Below are 18,913 nucleotides of genomic sequence, written 5' to 3'. Positions count from 1 at the left end.
ATTATTTGCACAGGGGAAGTGGTTTGGTTTGGTTTATGGGGTTTAACATCCCAAAGCGACTCAGGCCATGAGAGACGCTATGGAGAAGGGCTCCGGAAATTTCGACCACCTGGGGTTCTTCCATAAAAATATTTTTGTTGAATTTAAGCCGCCAGTAAAATGCTATATTTCCTACAAATTTAGCGGTGCAAATAGTTTTATGGTCATTAATTTCTTGTGCAGTAAAATATATTCAACTATACCTTTTTGGATGATAAACACCAAGTTGAAAACTTTTTATCAGTGTCTTGTAAGAAAACAGTGTATGGACACAGGACCAGAACGGAGAGAAGAAACACACGGCGCTGAACGTGCAACTGCGTTTATTGTAAAAAACAACCTGTTTTAAAGGCAGGGCGTCACGAATGCGCGCGCATGCGCTTTGGCAAAAATACACTTTTCAGGTAACAAAATGTCTCGTAATCGCACGTGTGATTAGCGGTGCCAGCCACTGTTTAGCAACTTCATTTACTGAGAAGACAATACTACTGAAGGCTGGCTGACACATCTGTTTCCTTTTCTCAAGATATTGGCGGAACTTGGCGGCGGCCCAGACTACCGCTAAACATTCTTTTTCCGTGGTAGAGTAGTTCAACTCAGCACGCGACAGTGCGCGGCTGGCGTAGGCAATTACGTTGTCGACACCGTTTTGCCGCTGAACTAGAACGGCGCCAAGACCGACGTTGCTCGCATCCGTGTGCACCTCCGTATCGGCATCTTCGTCGAAATGTGCCAGGATGGGCGGTGATTGGAGTAGGCGTCGTAACTCGTCGAAGGCAGTCTGTTGTTCGTTGCCCCAGGAAAATGATGTGTCATCACGGGTTAGGAGCGTCAGAGGGCTGGCGAGCTGGGCGAAGTTTCTAATGAAGCGGCGATAATAGGAGCAGAGGCCTAGAAAACGTCGGACTGCTTTTTTGTGGGAGGGGACCGGAAAGGCAGCAACGGCAGCAAGCTTCTCTGGGTCAGCGCGGATTCCGTCAGCACTAATGACGTGCCCGAGGAACTTCAATTCGGTGAACCCAAAGTGGCATTTTTCTGGTTTGAGGGAGAGGTTGGCGGATCGAACGGCTTTGAGGACAGTCCTGAGGCGGTGCAGATGTTCCGTGAACGTTGCGGAAAAAAATGATGACATCGTCAAGATGAACAAGACAGGTCTGCCACTTCAAACCGGTGAGAACGGTGTCCATCATTCTTTGGAACGTGGCAGGAGCACAGCAGAGCCCGAATGGGAGGACGCGAAATTCATACAGCCCGTCGGGTGTAATGAAGGCGGTTTTCTCACGGTCCCTCTCATCAACTTCTATGTGCCAATAACCACTTCTGAGGTCGACCGAAGAGAAGTACTTGGCTTAACGAAGTCGGTCGAGGGAGTCGTCGATACGCGGGAGCGGGTACACGTCTTTATTGGTCACACTGTTCAGCTTCCTGTAGTCGACGCAGAACCGTAGTGTCCCGTCTTTCTTTTTCACGAGGACGACAGGAGACGACCACGGACTGCTTGACGGTTGGATGACGCCGTCTGTGAGCATCTCTTCGACCTGTGTTTGAATAGCATCTCGCTCACGAAGGGACACACGATAGGGCTACTGATGGATGGGTCGGGCTCCTTCATGCGTGATAATGCGGTGTTTAACTATCGACGTTTGGCGCACTTTGGTCGACGACGTGAAACACGGACCAAACTCCCGCAAGAGGTCCTGGAGTTGCCTCTTTTCAGTGGGTGGAAGGCCAGGATTTATGTCTACGCTGGTGACCGCTTCGGCGTCAGCTCCAGGTGTGTCCTCCGCACAAGCAAAGCATTCGGCCCCTTCCTGAACATGGTCAACGTAAGCGATGGCTGTGCCACGGAACAGATGTCGATGTTCATTGCAGAAGTTGGTGACAAGGACCTCTGTACAACCGTCATGAAAGGATCCAAGGCCCCGTGCCACCGCAACCCCCTTAGTGAGTACGAGGGAGACATTAGGCTCGATAACCCGGAGTCCCCTATGTGGCTCGTCGCAGGTAACTCTCGTGAGAATGCTGGCACGTGGTGGCACTTTAACGTTATCGTCGGCGACTCGCAGGGCGGACCGAGAACCCTGGTGCGCAGGTTCTTCTGTGGTCATTGCGGTAGAAAACGTCACCAAGCGGTTCGGAAGGTCTATGATCGCACCGTGCTCGCGAAGAAAGTCGATGCCAAGGATGACATCGCGAGAACATTCGCGCAGAACGAGAAAAGTGGCAACGAATGTGCAGCCTCGAACCGTAACCCGGGCTGCACACATGCCGAGTGGTGCGACAAGATGTCCGCCTGCCGTGCGTATGCCGGGACCGTCCCAGGGTGTCGTCACTTTTTTCAGGGCCGTCGCAAGCCGTCCGCTAAGGATAGAGTAATCTGCGCCCGTATCAACCAACGCGCTGACCTCCTTTGTGTCGACGAGAACAGGGATATCCGAAGAGACCCTGCCTTCAGCACGGCCCGTCGATGGCTGTTGTGGAGGATTCAGTCGGTGCGGCGGCGGAACCTGGTCGGCGACTGGGGTTGCGCTGTCGGAGCGATTCAAGCGGCGCGTTGGCGGAAACTCTTCGGCGATGCGGCGTTCGGCGTCGGGGCGATTGGGTCGGTGCGGCGGCGGAAGCGGGTCGGCGATTGGGGTTGCGGCATCGCGGCGATACGAAAGGCGCGTCGGGGAAAACTGTGCAGCGATGCGGTGTGCGACGTCGGGGCGATTCAGTTGCTGCGGCGGTGGAAGCTTTGCGTCGGAACGGCGTTCGGCGGCCTCGCCTCCAAAGTCCGCCGGAGCTAGTTTTCCCGACGAGGGCTCGAGGAACCACGTTGTCCTGAGGCGAAACGGGACCCAGAGGGCGAAGACCGGCGTGGAGAGGGCGATCGCGACTCGCGGCGCGGAGGAGATGGTGAACTACGCTGGCGGGTGACATACTCGGCGATGTCTTGAGGGCGCTCTCCAGGGCGTGGACGGGGGCTGTCGACAGAAAAACCGCGTAGTCCCATTTCGCGATAGGGGCACCGCCGGTAGAGATGGCTGGCCTCACCACAGTGGTAGCAGAGCGGGCGTTGATCCGGAGTGCGCCAGAGGTCAGTCTTCCGCGGTGCCTGGCGCCGATCCGCCCAGTAAGGAGTCGGCTGGGCACGGTGCACCGCGACCAATGGTGCGGTGTAAGGCGAAGGCCCAGGAGATGGGGCCGCGCGGCGCACGACGTCCGCGTACGTGACTGGCTGGACAGGAGTAGGGTACGGCGCGGGATCGTATGGGGTCGGTTGCGGCGCCGGCAAGGCTGCAGCGTCTTGTGCCCTGAGTGCCTGTCGGACTTCCTCACGGATGACGCTGGTGACGGAATCGACGCGAGGGGCAAAGGTGGCTTGAAGGTGCTGCAGCTCCTCGCGGACCACGGAACGGATGAGTTCGCGAAGGGAGTCCGGATTCGTCCTGGGATCATGGTCGAACCGGTCCAACGTTGATAGAGTCGACGTTTGGCGCAGTTGCCGGTCGTACTGATGGGATCTTTGCTGCAGCAATTTCTCCATGTGCACGGCGTCGGCCAGGAACTCCGCGACGGTGTTGGGCGGGTTCCGCACTAGGCCGGAAAAGAGCTGGTCTTTTACGCCACGCATCAGGTGACGCAGCTTTTTTTCTTCAGGCATGGCCGGATCGGCGCGATGGCAAACACGCTTCACATCCTCGTCGTACATGGCAACACCCTCATTGGGAAGCTGAATTCGAGAGGACAGTGCACGCTCTGCGCTCTCCCGGCGGTCGCTGTTGGCGTACGTACTCAGGAGCTGACGTCGAAAGTCCGGCCACGTAGAGAAAGTAGTCTCATGGATTTTGAACCACGTTCGTGCAGAGTCTTCAAGGCTGAAGTAAACGTTACGCAGCTTTGTAGCGTCGTCCCAGCAGTTAAAGGTCGTGACCCGTTCGTAGTGAGCCAACCAGTCTTCGGCATCTTCAAACAGGTCGCCGTGAAAGGGCTTAGGCGTGCGTGGAGTCTGAAGGGTGAGGTAGGTGGGGCTGGCTGCAGGGACAGTCGTAGGCAGGGCGGGCAGTGGCGTCGCCATGAGTGGAGTGGTAGTTGAAGGCGCGCTGACAATAGGAAGGGCCTCGGGGGACAGGCCGCGGATCCTCCGGCTGGCACGATGGACAGGGGTGGTCACAAGAGGCGGACGCGTCGAGTCGTCCTCAGGAGTAGGGAGCATCGGCCGCACCTCCACCAGTGTCACGACCAGAGGAGCCGTGAAGGTAGACGTCGGAAAGAACCCAAGACCGGGAGCCTTCTTTTAATTATCGAGCCAGCTTCCACGACACAGAACAGAACAGCGCGCCACGAGAGCCCACCGCCGCTTCGTCGTCGTCTTCGACTCAGCGCGAAGGCCGCGCGGCGCGTTAGGCGCGTGGCAATATGAAATGCCTCTGCTACTTACTGTATGCGATGATCATTATGGATGAACAAGACTTCGGTGTCAACGAGAAACGCGGTACACTTGCACTCGAGAAAATGCTTCGCGAAGTTTGTTGAACACTTTCCCAAAGAATTTTGGTGCTCCAAAACCCGTACATTGATGGAACGGCCTGTCTGGCCAAAGTACGGCCACAGGACAGAGGAATCTGGTAGACTGCAGCAACCTTACAGGAGACGAACTTGTTTTCATGGTTAATTTTACAACCGGTTTTCTTGCCAATTCCATCCCTCTTCCTTTGAACAGTTTCCCCCACCTTGCCTACCTTATTAGGAGCCGAGAACACTAGGTTGGCACCATAGTTGGCCCCCACTTTCTTAAATCTGCGCGAAAGAGAATGGACATATAGCATTACAGCTATAGTTTTTGTTCTATCATCCAGACTGGAGCGCTGCTCAGAGTCACGATCAAGGTTTTCAATTTTTTTTCAGGCTCTTCCCCGCACACGACACAAGAACTGAGTAAGGAATACCGGCCTGCTTACAGCGGTGTACCTGGGTGCAGAGGTTAGTCCTCATTTTGTGACAACAGGATTTCTTTAACGTCATACTCATGCACCCGGTTACTATCCCGTTTTTTGCTAGTTTCGAGTCTGAAGACCTATAGTTCCACAGGGTTTTCTGGCTCCGAGTGGAGTATTGCCAGAACACGTGGTCTTTTTCAAAGAGCAGCAGTAAGTCCAAATATTGCAGTGCGTTACGCTGAGGAATTTCATGCGTAAATGTTAATCCGGACCCGTTCTTTACAAAACAATCTAAAACATGTGACACGGTTTCTGCCTGAGGGGACTTGAAAACCACAAGATAATCATCAACGTACCTGAAAATGCGCATGAAACCACCTGCCAATTTATTCGCCACTTCCTTGTCGACAAGACTAAGGATAATGCTGCTGAGCACCACGGCTACTTTTGATCCTATGCACACGCCAGACTTTTCCAGGACTGTTTGGTTTTCCCAAGCAACGTACGTATTCTTGAGATAGAAGTTGATGAGTTCCAGAAAAGATGCGGTAGAAATTAAGCCTCAATCTCGAAAAGCATGCTCGTCATTTTGATCTTCAATGGATTGCTGTACATATTGCAGGAGAGGCACATGTGGTAGGCAAAAGAACAGATCTTCTACATCTATCTAAAACCAGAACAGCCTTCGGGGTTGTCATTGAGTAGAAAGTTAACAATTTTCTTTGAGTTAGGAACCAGGAACGGGTCATTCACATGCAGTGTTGAAAACTGTTTGTTCAGGTACGTGGAAGCAACCAACTGCCCAGAGCGGTGCTCGGAAACTATTGCCCTGAAAGGAATCTCCGGGTTATGCGCCTTTGCCGCAAAGAAGGTTTCTAGAGCCCCTAGCTCAGTACCTTTCACTTTCTTTGCAGGTGAATGATCCGTTCGTGGTTCCTGGGTCCTCGCAGTCGACAACTCTCCACCGGTTGGAGATGTGGCAGCCACCCGCGATTCCAGGTATGAATCCAGGTTGGCTTTGCATACCTGAACCCGTCCCCGGAACCCGTCCCCAGCTGATGGTATGAGCGCTGTTCCAGGTATGAGCGCCGTTCCAGGTATAAGGCCAGGTTGGCCTTCCAGACCTGGGTGCACTGTTGGAGAAGGAGGAAGGCCGGAACCCGTCCCCAGCTGACGGTGGTCTAGCAGCTAGACCCAAGGCTTGGGGTGCAACGTTGGCTTTAATGGAGGAAGAAGGAGCGGGTTGTTGCGTGTCCCCACTTCACAAAATTTTCCTTTAGGCGCAATCCAAGTGAGATACCATTTTTAGCATCGTGAAAAGACCTAACAGAAAGCTTTATTGATTATTGTCCGAAGAAGATACCAGCTGGAAGAGCCCTGAATTGTAACTTTAATCGTCGTGAGACATTGGTCGCGTGCCTTGGCGCGGCAGGTTGGTGTTTGGAGTAACATGTTCCTGCTTTACTGTGGGCGTGAGAAATCAGTATATAATTTGTACTGGAGAAGCTGACACACCGATCTATACTCATCGACTCTTCATTCGTTCTGCCGACTGGTAGCACAAGACTAAAGGTGCGTTCAGGCAAGAAGAGATTAGGTCTAAGGCATGCTTAATCGCTCGTATTTGAAGTCCACAAATGTCATAGCAGTTGCTGTTTTCAACTGAGATGAAAGTGCTAAAAACTTCATTGGCATCGGGTGGCGCTAAGAACGCGGTGTCGCGTGACATTGCATACAGCTTGAATCATGAACACTGCTTGATAACGATACAATATAGTCATTGAAGGAATAAGCCAAACCTGTGCTTTAATTACTGCTCTTTCTAAAGTAATCGCATGTATTTTGCTTGTATCGAAGGGGAAGGTGCCGCCAAATAGAGTCAGGCTTTTTTTAGTTACGTCACTCTTAAACTGCGAATGTACCTGGCGCTTTGTTAACTGGCGCTGTGAATTCTTTGCACGTGTTATAATTTTTATTCTTAACAACACTTGGTACAATTTACTTTTCCTGCTCATTTCTTTCATGCAGTTCCTTTCAACCCCCCTTTTTTGCTGTGCGGGACGGCTTGAATAATTTATACAAAAAATGGTGATCGTAAACAATCATAAGCGGCGCCAGGGTCGTTTGTGCTCAAAACTTCTGACCAGCCAGTCTATGCTATATGGCTACGAAATTTATCTACACTGAAATCGTTTATGCCTCTTATTCTTACGGGAATGTCTTCTTGTGCTTCGAGAGCGAAAGTCGTGTGAGTGATGATTAAGAATATTGGCAAATGGTCGCTTATATGCGCCCGTTATAGGCTTTGACTCATATATGTTTGTTTCGAAAACATAACGTGGAGAAAAGGTCGGGAATGCGGTATGGTTTATGTAGAGGTACCGTCAGAAGTAAATGGAAGGCAATATTAACGAAAAAGTTTAATCATTACCGCCCAATTCATATATCCTTGAATACATATGCGCAGCCTAATTATGGCTGCGCGAATTGCGCTGCGCACCAACAAACATGACCCATTATGCTTTAGACTTAAAGAAATTAAAGTTTTTTGACAATTTCGCTTTCGATTTACTTTTGACGGAGAGTGTAAAATGTTGGAAAACCAATTTGCGTCCATTATTCTTCAAATTTCTACATGTGCCACAGAAGGCTTGATGAAATCAATATTCTAATCCCCTGCTAGTATTCAAGTTCATAACGATTGTCGTTCACCCGTCGTAAGTACTTACAAACTAATGAAGATTGCTGTGCTGCCAAAATAGTGTTATGGCAACGGATAGTGAGCACTTGATAATCCCGACTTAAAGTGCAACACGACATATCGATGGCAACTTATCTTATATTTCGCCATTATCATAATAGCACCTTCCCTTCGGCAGTTGTTGTGTTGTGTTGGGTTGTATGGCGCATAAGCGACTGAGGCTATCATGCGCCAAGCTCAGGGTATCGAAAATTGTTTTATGTAGGATGTTATACAAAAGTCTAAATGAACGGCGGTGTAAAGGGCCTAAAAAGTTAATTCATGCAACCTAGTAAAAATATGAGACAAAATTTTAAAACTGACTTATGGTAAAAGCTTTAAAGGGGTTCGGTAACCTCAGCAGCCATCCTTGGCTGAGCAAGGATCTCGAGGCCCCGAACCGATGGGATAGGGACCTGAGCCATCTTCTCAGGAGTGAGAAAGTGGCTGGGGTGTTTCAAAAACAAATAAGGCAATAGGTTAAAATTTATAGTTTATCGAGAAAACCAGCTTCTCTTAAAAAGCTAAAAACGAAACTTATATCTACAAATGCATTGTCACCCAAGATTAGCATTGGATGGAGAGGAATGTGTTCATTATAAAATTGAGTGAAGTGCTTTTTTCTTAGTGTTTCGAGTTCTGAACATGATATTAAAATATGGATTAGTGTGAGTTCGTCTCCACATGTTTCGCAAAGAGGTTTGTCTTGTTTCGTCATTAGGAAGTTATGTGTCAGGTGTGTGTGTCCTATGCGGAGCCGACATAAAATTACCTCCTTAAAACGCTCCTGGTGCGTACAGGTCTTCCATTCCCCTAGAACAGGTTTTACATAATGCAGCTTGTTGTTTATTTCATTGTCCCAAGTTGTCTGCCATTTAGCTTTCAAGTTAGAATGTATTAATTTCATGCAGTCTCTATACGGTGTACTGACTTTTCTGATTTCGTGACTGTGAGCTTCTGCAGCGCACAAGTCGGCTCTTTCATTTCCGACTATTCCAATATGGCTCGGCACCCAGCAGAATTTGATTGTGTGCCCCTGTGTTGTGATTTTTCCTATGTTGTGTATTATGCTCCCTATTAATGGTTCAACTGCATTTTGCGGATGTAAAGCGGTGAGCAGGCTGAGTGAATCTGTGTAGATGATGCTCTTTTCGATACTGTTACTTAATATTCTATCAACAGCTACAGAAACAGCATAACATTCGGCGGTAAAAATGGACGTGCAGTTTGGCAGTCCTACAATTTTTTTCCAGTCTCCTTGTACTACCGCACTTCCTACATAATCCGCTGTTTTTGAGCCGTCTGTGTAAAATTCTGTGTGGTAAGCATATTTTTCTTGCAATGTCAAGTACTCCTATAGCATGTGTTCGCGCGGCGTTTGTTTTTTCTGAAAACGCGTTAATGTAAGGTCACATACAGTGGGCAGGCTGTACCATGGGGGCAGTGGGCCGTGCATTGAGGTGATGTCAGGAAGGGTACCCAGTAATCCTAGACTCTGGCAACTATCCTCGAAGCGTAGTAGTAGAGGTCTGATTGACTGGGGTCTGTTGTTGAACAGTGTTCTGGAGGTGCACTTTGTAACTATGGAATAACAGAGGTGTTTCGGTAGGGAACGGATTTTCAGGACGTATGCGCAAGTGAGCATTGTTCTTCTATCTGTAAGGGAGGGTTCATTGGTTTCTACATAGAGACTACTTATGGGGGATGTTCTATATGCACCTGTTGAGAGACGTAAACCAAGGTTATGTACTGGGTCCAGTCTCTTCAGATATGATGGCCTCGCAGAGCCATACACAACGCATCCATAATCTAAGGTGGAGCGTACTACAGACCGGTATATTTGCAAAAGACATTTTCTATCAGATCCCCACCGCTTTCGTGACAGTATTTTGAGTATATTCAGGGATTGGGAGGCTTTCTTTTTGATCATACTTATGTGTGGCAGAAATGAGAGTTTCTTGTCAAATGTTACGCCCAAAAATTTATGTTCATGTTTTACTGGAAGTACGGTGTCATTTAAATGCAAGGTGGGATCAGTCTGCAAACCTCTTTTGAGCGAGAAAAGGACAGCAACTGTTTTATGTGGGGAGAACTTAAACCCATTTTTGTCTGCCCAAACCGAAAGTCGGTTTAATGTCAGTTGTATCTGTCGTTCACAGGTTGGTAGGCTGGACGATGTACATGCTATTTGAAGGTCATCGACATATAAAAAATGCATAATGGACTTTGGAAATATCTTGGTTATGGAATTTATTTTCACGAGAGTACTTAAAATACACCCCTGCGGAACCCCATTCTCCTGAACGAATTTTTTGGAAAGGGTGGAACCTAGGCGTACATGAAAGTAACGCTCAGAAAGGAAGTCTTTTAAGCAGTTCAACATCCTTCCGCGGATACCCAGGTCCGCTAGGTCACGGAGTATGCCAAACCTCCAGGTGGTGTCATAAGCTTTCTCCATATCAAAAAATATTGCTAGGCAGTGTTGTTTATGTATGAATGCTTCTCTAACTGTATTTTCCAGGCGGACGAGATGGTCAGTTGTTGAACAAGATTTTTTGAAACCGCATTGGTGGATGTCGAGAAGTTCACGGCTTCTAAGGACAAACATCAGCCTAATGTTAACGACGCTTTCGAACGATTTTGCGAGACAGCTTGTGAGGGCTATGGGCCTGTAACTGTTGGGGGAGGTTGGTGGTTTTCCGGGTTTCAAGAATATACAATAATGGCCTTTTTCCATGCTTGAGGTATTTTTCCTGACACCCATATTTAGTTGAAAAAACTCAAAAGTGCTTCTACAGACGGCTGAGAAAGATGTGCCAGCATTTGATAATGAATTTGATCAGGGCCGGGCGCGGTCTGTTTCCCAGCAGATAAAACTCTGTTTATTTCATGAATTGTAATGAGACTATTGTATGCTTCATTTGTGCAGGCGCTTTTAGGGAGTCTTTGTTTCTCAGATGTGTTTTTGTATTGTAGAAATTCTTGTGTGTAGTGTGAAGAGCTCGAAACGTTAGAGAAATGTTCGCCTAAGATGTCTGCTTGTTCTGCTATACTTGTTTGTGCACCAGGGTCTGTAAGAAAGGGAACTGTGAAAGGGGAGAAGCTGCCATTCAGTTTGCGAACTTGCTCCCAAATTTTTTTTGATGTGACGGAACTGTTTATGGATGATATGTAGCTTTGCCATGAGTTTTTTTCCGCATTACGACGGATATGTCGTGCTTTTGCGCGGGCTTTTTTAAATTTTATGAGGTTCTCAGCTGTTGGATACCTGCGAAAAATTCCCCAGGCTTTGTTCTGCTTCTTTTTTGCATCTCTGCAGTCTTGGTTATACCAAACCTTGTGGTTTTGGCGTACCGCTCCCGAAGACTGAGGAATGGCTACGCGCGCAGCAGTTATAATACAAGTTGCAATTATTTCGTTGAGATCGTCTACACTAAGATCATCCGAAAAAAATTTATCCAGTGCGGCCTTTTCCTGAAATAGTGCCCAGTCAGCTACGTGGAGCTTCCAACGACGTGGTTTGCTAGGAATGATTGATGGTGGTGATGACAAGCTAATTCCTATAGGAAGGTGATCACTTCCGTACGGATTTTGGAGAACATCCCAATTAAAATCAGTAAAAACGGAGGGTGAACTAAAAGACAAGTCTATGCAACTCATTTTTCCTGAGGCAGGGTAACAATACGTAGGTTTACCTGTGTTCAGCAGGCAAACGTCGTTGCACAAAATAAAATCTTCTAAAACACGACCTCCAGTGTCAGTCTGTTCACTTCCCCAAAAAACAGAGTGGGCATTAAAATCCCGAACTACCAGATATGGCTCTGGCAGCTGTTCTAAAAGTGTTTCCAAGTCATTAAGTGTAACTGTTTGGTGTGGCCCGAGATATACAGAACATATTGTAATTGTTTTGAAATGTAGGACGGTGACTGCAACAGCTTCATAGTTAGTTTGAAGTTTGATTTCGCGAGTTGCAACCCCGCCTTGGATGACAATAGCAACACCTCCAGAGAGCCTGCTAGTTTGCTCTCTGTCAGAACGAAAGACTTTGTATTTCTTCAAAAAATTATTGTGTTTAGGACCTAGGTTCGTTTCCTGTAGGCATAACGCCACAGGGGAGAAAGTGTCTAAAAGATCTTTTATGTTCACTGTAGTTATGGAAAAGTCCACGGCAGTTCCACTGTATAAGGAACGCCATTTTCTGTGGATTTTTTAAGGAAAAGTGGGAACCTAGGTTTCTGGTTTAGGGGGACCCGTGATTCGGGTCCTTCCTTTATTTTGGCGGTCAAGTGAGCTTTGCCGCCCGTGCAGGACGAGCGTGCCGGGTGATACATCCATCGCCTCGGCGGAGGCGCTGGAGGCCCGCGGGGATGCCGCGCGTGTACGAACTTCAGACCTCCTCCTAGAGGGGGTGGTCTGATCGTCTGCCGACTCAGGGGACGGCGAGACCTTTTTGGGGGGTGGCAAGGCAGCGTTTGCTGACCCTGCCGGGGGCGCAGATGGCCCTGCCTGAGGCTTTGCCTGGGCAGTGGCCGGAACGCGGTGCGGTGCAGCGCCCCCGCGCAACACATCAGCGAAGTTTGTTCTTGCTGTGAAGTTGAACGTGTTCTTTGCATGAAAAAGTTGTCGTGCTTCCTTGAAAGTTATGTTTTGCTTTGTCTTCATTGTTATTATTTCTTTTTCACTTTTCCATGACGGACATGATCTGGAATAGGAGGGGTGATCACCATCACAGTTTGCGCACCGAAGTGCTGATGCTTCACAGTTTTCAGAAACGTGTTCGTTTGATGCGCATTTTGCACATGTTTTTCGGCCACGGCAGCTCTGTGAGCCATGACCGTATCGCTGGCAGTTGAAACACCGTCGCGGGTTTGGGATATAGTGTCGGACATTTATCTTGAGGTAACCAACTTCTATTGATTCAGGTAGTATGCTTGAGCTGAACGTGAGGACAAGATGTTTTGTTGCTATTTCTTTGTTTTCCTTTCTAATCTTAATGCGGTGAACATTGATGACATTCTGGTCTTTCAGACCTTCGAGCATTTCTTCTTCTGTGAGTTCAAGGAAATCGATTTCGGAGATCACTCCCCGGACGGTGTTCAAAGATCGATGTGCAGTAATTGAGACAGGTATATCCCCAATGGACATCAAGTTGGACAGTTTAGAATATTGGTCGTTGTCTTTCAGTTCTAGTAGGAGGTCACCGCTAGGCATTTTTTTTAGCTTGTAACCTGTGCCTAAGGCACTGGTTAGGGTTCTAGTTACTATGAATGGGGATATTGTTCGGGCAGTCTTTTCTGTTGCTTCACTGTGAACAACGTGAAACTTTGGGAACGTTTCTTTCGATTTCTGAAAGTATTGGGTAGTCACTTCGGTCCGCACTCTTTTTTGAGGGCGATCATTTTGTGAAAGGGGAGGAGCCATAAAAAATGTCGTTTTTCGGCCATGGTGCCAGCCGCCCACCATGGAGCCCAACAAGGGGACAGGACAGGAACTTGCAAGCAAGCCCTGCCCACGCCAGCTGTACACCTTAACTATAACCTAATATGACTCAACTCAGGGTAGTTGGCCACACACGGTTAACCCTAGCCGCCTATGAAAAGTGAAAAAAAAACGAACAAAAGAGGAGACAGGAGAGTTGTAAGAAAGAGATAGGAAAGTGAAAGATAGAGGGGAGGATAGGAAAAGGCGACTGCCGATTTCCCCCGGTCGGGTCAGGCCGGAGGTGCCGTCTACAGGAAGCTGGGGCCAAAGTGGTGTGTTGCCTCCGCCGAGGGGCCTTAAGGGTCCAAACGCTCGGCATCGGCTCAACCACCAGGATCCCCTTTTCCCCGGACACGGCGATGCCACGCACGGCTAAGCGCGGATGCTCGGGTCCGTGGTGACGCATTGTTCACCATCATCCCCCTGCGGGGATGTCCCTGCGGATGCTCGGGTTAACCCCGTGGTGTCGCCACTGACCAACGTCTGCATGCTGCAGACGCCTCCCTGCGGGGGCCTTCGGCAGGTCCCGTTAAGAAAATACGTTATGTATCTAGGGGGCCTCATAGCATCACATTCATTCCGTTACCACGTCTTGGTGATCGTAGTCACACCAGGTTCAAAACCATAGGTGAAAATAATTGCAAGAATTCGATATTCCTTGTTGCATGCTGACTGCGTGCTGATGTGTATGAAAGAAAGGCTTACTTGATTATGTTTGCGCAAACCGCCTACGTCGGGTGGTGTTCAATAGTCATTGTTCATTACCGAGGAAAAGAATGCCATCACCTGATATCAGAAATCAGTTAATCTTGTCGAGATCACCGACGGCAAATATTGTGCCGCTGGTTGTCCACGCATACTTTCAATTCATTTTCTTCTTTTATGAATTTCTATGCAGGCTAAATCTTGAAATCTCGCGTGCTGTGCGATGTAAGTGCACGTTAAAGAACCCCAGGGGGTCGAAATTTCCGGAGCCCTTCACTACGGCGTCCCTCATAACCTGAGTAACTTTGGGTCCTTAAATCTCCACAAACCACAATATCGCCCTTTTAGCAATCCTCATTCCCGAAAGCTTCTTCAGTTCCGGGCGCAAAAGGTCATTGATATGCACAGAAGAAGAATCCTCAAAGCCATGATGAGTGGTGTAAACGCGTTTTTTCTGTGCCTTTTCAAAAACAGCGTCTCGTTTTTAGCGGTCGCAAAACTGAACAATGATGTTCCTCTCGGTGGAATTTTTCCTAGGCATTCTCTGGCAGGCTTTGACATAACAGCTTTTGATTGGTTCTTCAATAACTGTACGCATGGTTTCCAGGACTGTAAGCAGATTCTAATTTTCGGTAGCTAGAATGCCTTTATTTACTGGTTCCTGTTCGTTCAGTATTCTTCAAGCTGTGTTATTTTTTGTTCATGAACGAGGATCTGCTTCCTCAGGACTGTGCACTCAGAGTACAGAGAAGCGTTCTCTGCCTTAGGTTCGGCATTGGCTTTCTCGTTCTCTTTCGATTTTTTGGTCACGTTCTCAGAGGTTTTGATAAAGAAATCAAGTATAGCTTTCACCTCCCGGTATTAATTCCTGAATTCTCTCTCGAGAGCCGCGTGCGTTTCTTGTATATTTCACATCCTCTACGAGCTTAATTACTTCAGGCGCCATAGCAGGAGAGCAACAAGAACACAGGTTCACAGCTCATCAAAACACAAGTCAGCTTCTAGAAGCAGAAACAGCTGTTGACTATAACGAAACCAAAGTGCTAACCTGCGTCGTCAGCCTCATTATGCTCATATCTCTCGAACCCCGCCAAGGTGGTTGAGTGGTTTGCGCGCTCGACTTTTGAGCCCGAAGACGAGGGTTCGAGCCCTGCTACCGCGGCCGCATTTCGAAGTGCATGTTAAAGAGTGATATCAGTCCAATTTGAGAAAACGTATTTTGTCGAGATTATTCCGGGGCGCTCCATGGCGGCCGCCCAAATAGCCCGTGTGGCGTTAGGACGTTAATCCTTATATACCATACCACATTATATCTTTACAATTGACCCTGTCCTGCGCAAGCTACGGCTCCTTTATCCCGGCAAACTTCCTCATCCGCCCAAATAACTTTCTGAGGCACCACTGCTACCTTGCCTTCTCTTAGAATAAGTAGAACGTGTTGTCTGGCTTGTTGGTTCAATACTTCAGACATGGTAGTTGCACAAAACACAAACACAAGACAGGGTACGGGACGAGTGCTCGTCCCGTACCCTGTCTTGTGTGTGTGTGCGTTTCGCGCAACTACCATGTCAAAAGTTCTCTTAGAATTCATTCGTACACCATTAAAATTCACGTAGCACACATTGCATGAATTCTAACTGGCACCGATGCTCGAGCTAAAAGTGCTATCCGTGTCCAGGAATAAGCTATCACATAATAAGTGAATGTTTCTGCGACGCTGCTTTCCGGCGCTATTCTTGCTAAATAAAGCTTTTGAGGCTGCTTCGCGAAAGCATACGTCATAATCTTTTTGGCTCAATTTCTTTCTGTTGGTAACTGCTTTATCCTCAGCTTCGGAACGGTCGCAACCATACGAAGGGCCTTTCTTGCGTTGTGATAGATTGCAGGAGACACTTAGTACTTCAACGGGCCTTTTATGCGCAGATGGAAATGCGCATAAATGTTCCATCATCATGGGACTAATAAGCAGTTCTTTGTAGAATATCGCCTTTTGAAATTCGTGCTTACGCCAATAAATACCTTTAACTGAGCGGGTCCAGCGTATGAGCGGGCGAGCGAATACACCAACGGAGCGTCGCGCGAGAAAATAGTTTTAGTTCGCCGGATTCCGCACCCACCCGAGTGGACAAGATCGGCGCGCTCTGCTGCCCCACCTAGTGGTCAAAATTGGAGTTACTGTAAAATGAATATGTCTCGCGCTTGCTTTTAATATGCCATAACTGGCAAATAAATGTAAGTTTCTTTTGTTTACTGTATATTAGTTGATAATAGTGATGTTTTGGATGCAGTAAAGGGATATTTGTGTTAGAAAAAAAGCTTGTGACTACAACGCTACGAAAATGAAACCAGGTCCAAACCGCCAGGCCACATTTTTCGCGTGTTTTTTGAGTTTCATTTATTTTCTTTAAAGGCCCGGTGAGGGGCATTACATAAGGGGTGGGTACAATACTCGTTGCGGGCAAGTGTTAACACGATGACAAATGAGCATGAAGATTATCAGCGAAGGTCGCGCAGCACATGACGGCTGCAATGTCGCTGGGAAGGTCGTTCCAGTCCACAACGGTACGGGGGAAAAAACGAGGCTGCAAAAGTAACCGTGCGGGCACTTGGTCGAGAAACTTGGAAAGATTGACAATTGCGATGAGATATGCGGGTTGGCGGGACGATGTAGGGCGCGCAGGAAAGTGAACTGTGGTTAAATGTGTAGAATAAGCAAAGGCTGGCGATGCGATGACGAACTTAGAGGAGTGATAACCCTGATTTATCTTTCAACCCTGACACACTGATGTCGTAGAAATATGAAGAATGAATGAATCTGGCTGCTCTGTTTTGTACTGCTTGAAGTGCGTTGATAAGGCAAGCATGATGCGGGCTCCAAATAGGTGAGGCATATTCAAATTTTGATCTGACAAGGTTTTTGTATGCTAGTAATTTTACGTGATTGGGGGCATGGCGGAGATGACGTCGTAAAAACCTAGTGCTCTAATAGCAGATGAGATAATATTAGTGATGTGTGCACTCCAGGACAATTCGTTTCACAAGCTGACACCTAAACGCTTATATAATAGACAAGTCTGTACAGGGGCGTTACTAATTACGTATGGGAAATCAAGTGGATTATGACAGCGGTGAAAAGACATGCGCTTACACTTATGTGGGTTGAGTTCCATTAATCAAACGTCACACCATTCCTGAATGCGGTTAAGGTCCTCCTGGAGAGAATTTTGGTCATTAATAATAGTATCTGAGCGGTAAATGACGCAGTCATCTGCGAACATGCGAATTTTGGACTTGATGTTGCCTGGCAAGTCATAAATATCAATTAAAAACAGAAGTGGGCCGAAAAAAGAGCCTTGAGGGACACCAGGTGTTTCAGGAATGGAGTTAAAATTGTGCTCGTTAATAGTGACAAACTGCGTGCGATTAGCGAGGAATTCTTCTATCCATTTTAAAATATCGTTAGGGAAGTTCAAGTATGAGAGTTTTAGTAGTAATCGTTTGTGTGGCACCTTGTCGAATGCTTTTGCATAATCTAGGACGATAGCATCGGTCTGCAGGTTAGTGTCAAGATTAGCATGCAAATCATGAAGAAAAATAGCGAGCTGTGTTTCACATGAGTGACCTTTTCTAAAACCGTGTTGATGAAAAAAATTGTTAGAGTCGAGGAAAGGACGTGTTCCATGAGTTTGCAGGGTACGCCTGAAAGAGAAATGGGTCGGTAATTAACAGGTGAATCTTTCTTGCCTGATTTGAAGTCTGGAACGACCTTACCACTTTTCCAGTCTGGCATTCGCCCTGATGACAGTGGCTGTTAAAAAAGTAAGCATAAAATTCAGCAGAAATATCCCTGGTATTCTTCAGGAGCTTGGAGTTAATATTGTCAATACCGTATGAAGATGAAAGCTTCATTGTTTCTATTAAGGACGAAATACCTGATGACAAGAAAATGACTGATGGCATAGCACAACCTATTTGGCAATGTAGTATCGAAAAAGGCTTTTCAGTCTCGTTAGTAAATAAAGGTGCGAAGGCGGCATTGAAGATGGTGGCACAACCGGCTTCGGTGAAGACTGCACCTGACTCATCTGAGAGCGTTATGTCAGTGTCAAAATGTGAATTCATGATTTGCCGAAATTTTTTCGGGTTACTTTTTAACAAATTTTTGTTTCTGCTCTGCCTACATCTGTTTCCAAGATGCCGAAAAGCATACTGCTAGATTCCCTACTCCTGTCGCGGCTCAAGTGATTCGAGATAGAAGATTTGCTCTGCCTGGAAGTCTTTGGACAGACACGCCGCGACCCATTTTCCGTACGCGCACTTCTCAACATTTATGCGATGGACAATGGTGTCTTCAGGACGTCTTTTCTTTCCGAAAAGGACGATGTACGCCGACTGAGGGTGTTCTTGCGCATACCCGAACACATGATAACCCCGCAGAGAGGGTCAGTAACTGGGGACGAGGCTCGGTGCATAACGCTTAGACGGCTGGCTTATCCGAACCGACTGTGCGATCTCGAGGACCTTTCCGGGCGGCACAGCTCGACGATGTCTTCCTTGACAAATCAAGTTCTGCAACACATCGCCGAATGCTTCACTCATTTCCTGGATGACATCAATAATCACAGCTGGCTCAATCTAGACACGCTGGAGAAATTCTCGCAGGTAAGTCGCGAATACGTCATAATTAGGTTCACAGTTGCATCTGTAGAATTTCTGAACACACTTGTTTGTACTTCTAGGCCATTCACGCCAAAGGAGCCACTTTGACGATCTGCTGGGCTTTCATTGACCCCACGGCACGAGCAATACATCGACCCTCACGAGAGCAAAAACTGTATTTCAGTGGCCACAAACAATTTCATGCCCTGAAGTATCAACCTATAATGTGCCCCAACGGAATAGTTTGCCAGTTAGATGGGTCATATCCGGGCAGTAAACATCATGCTGGTGAGTGAATAACCAACTTCAGCTAAAACAAGTGTGTTCGGGTCGCCTAACAAAGCGCTGTTGACTCATATCGTACTAT

The 18,913-nt window shown here is 47.6% G+C and overlaps 1 protein-coding gene and 1 pseudogene across 1 annotated transcript; one reads left to right on the top strand and one right to left on the bottom strand.

The window, feature by feature from the left end:
- Positions 1-11,860: 11,860 nt before the first annotated feature.
- LOC149369490 (uncharacterized) lies at positions 11,861-13,306 on the bottom strand. Its single transcript, XM_089572675.1, has one exon. The coding sequence runs from the start codon at positions 13,162-13,164 to the stop codon at positions 11,929-11,931; it is 1,236 nt and encodes a 411-aa protein (XP_089428801.1). The 5' UTR covers positions 13,165-13,306; the 3' UTR covers positions 11,861-11,928.
- Positions 13,307-18,081: 4,775 nt separating this feature from the next.
- Positions 18,082-18,654, top strand: LOC149369489 (uncharacterized; annotated as a pseudogene).
- The last annotated feature ends 259 nt before the right edge of the window (positions 18,655-18,913 follow it).

Source organism: Amblyomma mixtum, chromosome 1 (assembly GCF_055824585.1).
Source record: "Amblyomma mixtum isolate Tamu chromosome 1, ASM5582458v1, whole genome shotgun sequence".
Classification (NCBI taxonomy): Eukaryota; Metazoa; Arthropoda; class Arachnida; order Ixodida; family Ixodidae; genus Amblyomma; species Amblyomma mixtum.
The sequence above is the reverse complement of the archived record's forward strand: the minus strand, read 5'-3'. Positions and strand labels throughout refer to the sequence as shown.